General features: G+C 38.4%; 1 protein-coding gene across 1 annotated transcript in view; it reads left to right on the top strand.

Annotated features, from left to right (window-relative positions):
* Positions 1-3498: 3498 nt before the first annotated feature.
* The window catches only part of LOC136866811 (lipase 3), a 117216-nt gene continuing 112253 nt past the window's right edge, over positions 3499-8461 (top strand). The window contains exon 1 of the mRNA XM_067143917.2: positions 3499-3588. Coding sequence (XP_067000018.2) covers positions 3499-3588 — 90 coding nt within the window. The remainder of the gene's footprint in view (positions 3589-8461) is intronic.

Below are 8461 nucleotides of genomic sequence, written 5' to 3'. Positions count from 1 at the left end.
AAATTTTACTGGAACCCACAGAAAATCATATTCTAGGTAATTGATGGCAAGGTTCAACCGACGATTTTCCAAATGCGAGCTTAAACTTTTCACAACTCGTGATAAGTAGCCAACTCATAACGAATGTCTTCTGTGATTTTAAGTGAAACGAAAGACATATTAGTTAATCAATTCAGTTCAGTAGTATTTGCAAGTGGATATACGATAATGCTTAAAAACATTCGGTAATTTTCGAAATTTCGTATACCAAATAACCTCTACCGTAATTTTAGTAAGTGTATCGCAATAGCGCCGGGCCCGTCGTGTAGGGGTTCGATTCCCGGCCAGAACAGGGATTTTTACCTGGAGGGGAGGGGCAGCCCAACTAGAAGGTAGCTCCTTCTCTGTGGCCAGGAGACTACGCTAGTTGCTTTACGTCGCACCGACACACATAGGTCTTATGGCGACGATGGGATAGGAAAGGGCTAGGAGTGGGAAGAAAATGGCCATGTCCTTAGTTAAGGTACAGCCCCAGCGTTTGCCTGGTGTGAAAATGGGAAACCACGGAAAACCCTTTTCAGGGCTGCCGACAGTATGGTTCGAACCCACTATCTCCCGGATGCAAGCTCACAGCTGCGCCCCCCTAACCGCACGACCAACTCGCCCGGTCCACATGAGACTAACTATATAGAATTTTAAATCAAGATCGAAGTCTAAACCTTATGCCTTCGCAGGTCACATTCGGGAGACGAGTGGGTTCGAGCCCCAACGTCGGCTGTCCAGAGAATGATTTTCTGAGGTTTCCTGCTTTCCCTCCATGCAAATGCCGAGGCAGTTCTTACTCATAGGTCACAGCCGATTCCTTCCACTACCGAATTTCACTCACCATCATTCATTTCATCATCATAAGCTCCTTAAGTGACAATGAGGTTGGCGTCAAGAAGGCATCCGGCCGTAAAAAACATGCTATATTTCATCTCAACTCTTCCCGGGCCCCGTATCAGGAAACGGAACTTAAGGGTAGATAATAATAATAATAATAATAATATAAAACTAACGTAAACTCGTGTTCTCGTAATCCTCGACGTTTCTTCCAAGGCTTTTATTTATTTATTTATTTATTTATTTATTTATTTATTTATTTATTTATTTATTTATTTATAGATAATCATATTACACAAAGCTTATTGAAATGATGTTGAAACGGCAGCTTTGCGCTGTGCAAGACGTGCAATAGAAACATGAACATTGTAAAATAATCACTGTACATTGTTTTTTAAGTTCCACACCAATTTCAAATAAATTAAGCACACTCTATAGAGTCACTGTTCCTTTCTTCCATTTCTTTTTCACGTTCAAACTCTAATTCTGGAGCACTCATTTTGTGAAACCACACTTGCACCGTTATGAATTTTATCACTCGGGGTTTCGCTTACAACAATAATAATAATAATAATAATAACGTTATTCGCTTTACGTCCCACTAACTACTTTTCCGGTTTTCGGAGACGCCGAGGTGCCGGAATTTAGTCCCGCAGGAGTTCTTTTACGTGACAGTAAATCTACCGACACGAGGCTGACGTATTTGAGCACCTTCAAATACCACCGGACTGAGCCAGGATCGAACCTGCCAAGTTGGGGTCAGAAGGCCAGCGTCTCATCCGTCTGAGCCACTCAGCCCGGCTCGCTTACAACAGCCACCAATCCAGTGTGTCTTTATGAATGAAAGGTTTATTGCAGCAAAAAACCACAATAGATATACGAATGAGCATACAATGAAAGATAATATTTTCGTTAGTGATATTTGCATTTTTTTTTGCACATATTAGCATAATACCTGGTACATTGATTGTTACAGAGTTCACATATACAATCCTCACTTGGAAAGTGAAATCTTTTGTTGGTGAAAACCGTGCACTGCAAATCGCGTGAAGGCGTATCTCACTTTGTATCCTTTAAGTGAAGAAGATACATTCTCGGATATGACTGTCTGGATAAGGAGGAGAAAGTGCCGCGGAAAATATGCCAGTAATCTAGCTGGCCTATGTTAACCAAGAACGGCATTTAATAGCGTTAAAGCCTAAATAATAATAATAATAATAATAATAATAATAATAATAATAATAATAATAATAATAATAATAATAATAATAATAATAATAATAATTTTGAACACAAAAGTATTGAGATAAAGAAACGCGAAATCATAAGGAAAAATCTCGGCCCAAAACAATGCAGACTGAGAGGCAGACAATAAATCAAACAATACACAGACACTCTCAGTGACATCAGAAAACGCAGAATATTTTTTTACGGACACGTCAAAAGAATGAACCCTGACAGACTCAAAAAACGAACAGTCGAATTCTATGAAAATAGAAGTACTGTATAATAATAATTACGTGTGGTTATTGCTAACCTGGTGCAACTCTTGTAAGGCAGACCCTCCGACGACGGTGGGTGGCATGTGCTGTGTATGGGTAACTACGTATTGTTGCAGTGAATCATAGCGTTGTGTGTGAGTGCAGGGAAATTGAGGTCAGTACAAACATCCAGTCCCCAAGCTAGGGGAATAAACCATTTAAGGTTAAAATATCCAACCTGGCCGGGAGACGAACCCAGGCCCTCTGATCCGAAGGCATCATTCAGCAATGGAGCCAGACAGGATCAGAGTGGGAAAAAGACAATATGAAATGGATGGAAAAAATGAACAACGACTTTTAATTAGCTGGAATTCCACAAGAAGACATCCAAGAAAGCGAGATCTTTAGATCCAAAATTCACAAAATGACAAGTGACCAAGTGGACAAACCGAAGAGAGTGCACTCAAAATTTGGACCAAAAAGAGAAAGAGCAAAAGAATCAAAGAATGTGTGCACAAAGGAATGTAAACAGACGCTTCTATATATGCCTACTTGCCGTAGTCCTAAATGGGCTTATTCGCAAAAAAAAAAAAGATAGAGAGAAAGAAAAATTAAGTTATTACTGTATAAATTTATTATAATATTGATATAAGTGACGTATGGCCCCAAGTACTGTTTTGCAGACTTTATGAGGTTATATCATATTCTCTAGATGGTCTGCCTTAATTCTGACGGCTCCGTTTTAGCAGTGAACCCTAAACTCGTTTGTTCGGTATCTGATATCGAGTAGGAAATTTAGTAGGGTGCCTCTGATTGCGCCATTAGGGATGTTAAATGTGGCTACAACAGTGACATAGAACGTAGAGTATTGATCCCTTCCTGCAAAAATCGTTTACTTTGGATCATGAATCGGCACGCTGCTATTGATGCACAAAGATAGTTACTTGTGAGATGAATATTTAGGAGTTTGTACTCACTGATACCTTCTCAGTAAATATTTAGGATGCACGAAACAATTCAAAGCGAAGCAGTTTTTTATGCGCTGAGTTCATAATGACATGCAGGATATAAGAGGACAGTTATCGTAAAAAGTTACCACCGCGATAAGAGGCGAGTCTTTATAGCTGAACGTTCGCACGAACGATGCCATTTAACCATGACATCCATTGCAATTACCAGCTTGCTTATTGGAGGTTTAGCGGCAACTATTGTTCACACGACTGAGGAAGAGTTCTTTCTGGAAACGGTAAGAAAATAAGTATTTCTGAAAGAAATAGGAGCGTCATTCTCAAGAGGGAAACTGTGTATTAACACTTTTCATTTATCTCCTGCATTATATGTTACCATGATTACAATGTTAAAAAGAGAGTTAAGAGGTTCGACGTATTCAGTACACTGATATTCAGTTGCACAAACTTATGTTACAACATGTTTAATTCGGGACCGGTTTCGACACATATTTGGTGCCATCATCAGCCGATTGAAAGAGCAGGGCAGAAGGTATACAATTATAAACACACATAACACAAAATATAGGGCAATGTTCACCCTCTAAAGGATATACGGTGACCGTCATAATTATTCGAACAGGCAGATTCCTTTAAAATTAAAAAAAGGAGATAACAAACATATATAGTTTAATTTTGATTACTTAATGAATAGTTACACATACAGATACCAAAAATAAACGTGCACTTCATTTCATGATACACAAAAAAATTAAAACTTATGAATGTAATTACAATAATACAAAATTGTCTGTTCATAAATATTCGGACAAAAATGCCCAAGTACAACAAAAATATGAAGGATGGAGTCTATATAGGAATATTAATACTTCGTGATTCTTCCCTTCCTGCGAAGCACTTCATTCGGGCGTTTCGACATGCTCTCCACGATTTTTCTTGCCGTAGAATGGGAAAATTTCCCCACTCTTCTTGTAGTCGTCTCTTCACATCACCTTTGGAATTTATGGGATGTTTCCGGATGTTGTTTTCCAGTATATCCCATAAATTCTCTATGGGATTGATGTCAGGACTTTGTGGGGGAGGATTCACAACTTTAGGACAGTTGTACAACAACCATAGCCGTACATTATAGGCCGTATGTTTCGGGCCGTTGTCCTGATAAAATTTAAAACAGTCCCCAACTCCCATATTTCTCCACTTTTCTTCAGGTTTTTTAAAATCCGAGGATACTGACGGTGGTCCATGTTTCCATCTATAAGAATCAGCTCACATACTCCTTGAGCCGACATACAGCCTCACACCATAACATGTCCCCCTCCATGTTTTACCGTTGCCTTCATATTTCTTTCTTCAAACTCTTTGTTGGGCTGTCTACAAACTATGATGCGCCCATCTGAGCCAGAAACGTCGAATTTCGATTCATCGCAGAAAATGACAGTCTTCCACTGGTTCGTATCTTTGCTAAGATGCTCCTTAGCAAATCGTTGTCGTTTGATCCTATTTATTTTATTGATATAGGGCTTCCTTCTTGCAGTTCGCCCGTGGTAATCACCTCTATATAACACCCTCCGGATTGTACTTGCACTGATCTTCTTTCCAAACTCGCTCTCAACTGCAGCAGCAATAGTGGTTGTAGTAACGTTGATTTCTTTTCACTTTTCTTACTACTGCCCTCTCTTCTCTCCTAGTAAGGACCCTTGGGCGACCTGTCTGTGGCAAATTTTCAATTCTGTCTTGAAATTTGCATCGGCAGATAATATCGCTAACAGTAATTTTCCTCACGTTCAACAAATCTGCAATTTGTTCACATGTTTTCCCTTTTTCATGATGGAATATTACTAATTGCCTTTGATCAAATGTGCTGTTCTTTCCTCTGCGTCCCATTTCACTCAGGAATCGTTGCGTGTGCTTTGTGCATGAGGAAGGCACTGAATGGGACCTGCCTGCACAGCGCATAACAAGTGCAAAAACATGCCTCGAGTAGCTAAACATCTCCTGTCCGAAAAATATTGACCAGCAAATTTTCGTATCTCAAATAAGTAAAAGGTATTTATACCCTGTAAACTCATCTACAAATCGCAGTTGGATAATTACAGTACCTACGAAGTGCATTAAATTCAGAGTTCAGTAATTTCGAATTTATTACCTGTTCTTTCTTTAATAACAGGGGTATTACTTGTATAGATTATTTTGCCCGAAAAATTCTGACTGTCACTGTATGTAAAAATGTAGCACTTTTCACGAAGATAAAATTTAACTCCTCTAAACACGTCTAGCCACCACGGAAAGCTGAACAAGGTGAGCCTCATAATATTACTTGTTTTTTAACTTACCAATTTATCCCCGTTTTTATTTGTAACTAATTTTCCTTTTTTCTATAGACTTCATATACCCACATCGAACAGAGGAACTTAGGTCCTGCAATATATCTTAGGAGCTCATATATGTCGCTATCCACATTTGGACGTGCCGAAAAAAAACAACATGTTATTCTTTGCCTAGCAACAACTGTTCACAAACTGCATCCTTCAAGATCCTTTTTATCACAATATAACCAGGAAACCCTCAAGATTGAATGTGTTGAATCAAGTCCCTTAAATCGTTCTTATCCATTCAATTCAACACCATTATATGTGATTTTAACGGTCAAATCAGGAGTATCATCGCCGTAAGACATATCTGTGTCGGTGGGACGTAAAGCAAATAGGAGAAAAAAGCAAATCAGGAGTGTACAAAACTGTCACGTTGCTTATGAACTTCAATTGAAAATTTTATCTTCGTAAAAAGTGTTACCTTTTTACATGTATTCTTTAGTTCTTATCCATTAATTCAACATAATTATATGTGATCTTAACACTCACAGTAGGAGTGTACAATACTGTCACGGTGCTTATGACCTTCAATATAATATTTCATCTTCATGAAAGTGTTACATTTTTACATACATCCTTTAGAGTGTAAACATTGTCATATATTTTGTGTTATGTGTGTTTATAATTGTATACCTTATGCCCTGCTCTTTCAATTGGTTGATGATGGGACCACGTATGTGTCGAAACCAGTCCCGAATTAAACATGTTGTAACATTAGTTTGTGCAACTGAATATCAGTGTATTGAACACGTGGAACCTCTTAACTCTCTTTTTAACATTGTGATTCTCAGTTCAATACGGAACAATTATGAAATTTCTAACTTTAAATTACCATGATTATACTGTTTATATTTACATATTTATTTACCTTATTTGTTCGTCAATGTTGACGTATATTACATAATAATAAAAAAATAATAGTGATAATAAGTGGTTGACAAAACATATTTTTAAAATACTGTACAATAGACCAGCATTTTTCGCATAAGTGGTTTCAAGAGGTCCAAAGGGAATTGCAGAACGTTGTGCTAAAGCGAGAAGACATATTACAAGGGAAGGACGCGTACTGGGGAATTCCCAATCTTACGTAAATTTTGCACACACGTTAAATAACACAACGGCAAAAATACTATTTTCAGAAATTAATTCATGCGACCTACAAATAGCGTTAAAGTTCGTATATTTGAATTGACGCGCTCGGTTACTCAGTTCTTGCACCGTACCCTACTGTAAGTTCACTCGTCGAGAGGCCGCTCTATGCCCTGCCCGCAACTTTACTGTCCACGAGCATAGTTGTCTGCAACTGGTCCGCGAAGAGCGGAGTGAGTCAGACGTGTCAGTGTTGTTTACATTAAGCAAGAACACAGCAGTGAACAGTGAACTTTTACCACCAAGTCTTGTTAATATTCTGTGAGATATTAGTGTTTATATTTAGTTAACTGTTAATGCAAAGCATTCGAAAGAAACCACATTGAAATGCAGTTTCCAGCGGAGTTATACAAGGCCATCAGCTGCGGAAATGCACACCTGAGTTTCTGAAATACTACAAGTAAAAATCGACCGGCTAGCAGCTCTCCAACTGGATGCCCCGGCTAATGCAGTATGTATCAAGGTAATTACATCAACCATTATGGAGAGATTATTATATAAATTTGAAACAGGTTGCACACTCAAACTTTTTGTTGGGGAGACAGTACCGGTAGTTCTTGAAGCAGTTGGAATTGCGAAGACTAGAGCTCGTCTGTTTAATATTTCCCAGAATTGCCCAAAGAAAATATCAGACATTATTTCACGAAATACGGTCATTTTAAAGACATTTATGATGAATCGTGGTCTCAGTTCTATTGTCTACCAGTACCAAATGGTGTTCTTCAAATCAAAATTCAGTTAAAACAGCAGATTCCATCCTTCGTAATTGTACCGGGTGGTACACCTCCACGCCGCTAATTCAAATATTGCGCCAGTTGAAACCTCTCTACAGGAGAAAGCCTGAACTTTAACAAACTGTATTAACTCAACGGTTTCTCGGAAGATGTCACTACTGTAAATTTGGTAATCTTGAAGTGTTCTGAACTGTGCCTATTTTGATTTGTGTTTGTTTGCTCCGTATCAAGAAGTTTGAACATTCTCTAACAGATGTCGCTACCCAAAACTATGGTAACACACTCTGGTGCAATGGAATGAACTTTCTTGAAGAAATATTGTATTCCTAAGTTTTATTTTTACTAAATTTTGTTCTGTGGTTTGTGGGTTGGCAATATAAATCCTTTCCTTCCGCCAGTTTTGAAATTAGCTAATCATAAATTTCTGTAATTAATTTCCCACCAATAAGGTGTTTCTTCATCGTCTTGTGTATTAGTTTTTGCTGGTAGCCAATAAAAGTTTGTGGGCGGGTTGTTATCATTCATGAAAGGTCTCGAATGTTCCACGAGGGTATATAAACAGCTGATTTTATTGTCTCGGTGCCACTTCAGTAACATCTTTCTCAGTGTGTGAGCATATAGCAGGGGGCGGGAAGCGCCTCTTTCTTCAAGCAGCAGCTCATCTACAAGGTAATGGCCTGTTAACATCTTCATTTCTTGCTAACTCAGCAGTCTACCCTCGGGGACGGTTGGAAACCTTTAATATGTAACCAATTCCTTTAAAATGAAAATTAACTTTCTGTGTATGTAAAAAACTTCATATCTCTTTTACCGTAAAGCGGGGATAGAGAGTGCTTCACCCTCTCGAACTCCCCTTCATTTTGAAATTGAGGTGACTACGTTTTCATAACCGTTTC

This window comes from Anabrus simplex, chromosome 3 (genome assembly GCF_040414725.1).
Source record: "Anabrus simplex isolate iqAnaSimp1 chromosome 3, ASM4041472v1, whole genome shotgun sequence".
NCBI lineage: Eukaryota > Metazoa > Arthropoda > Insecta > Orthoptera > Tettigoniidae > Anabrus > Anabrus simplex.
This window is presented reverse-complemented; position numbering and strand designations above follow the sequence as displayed.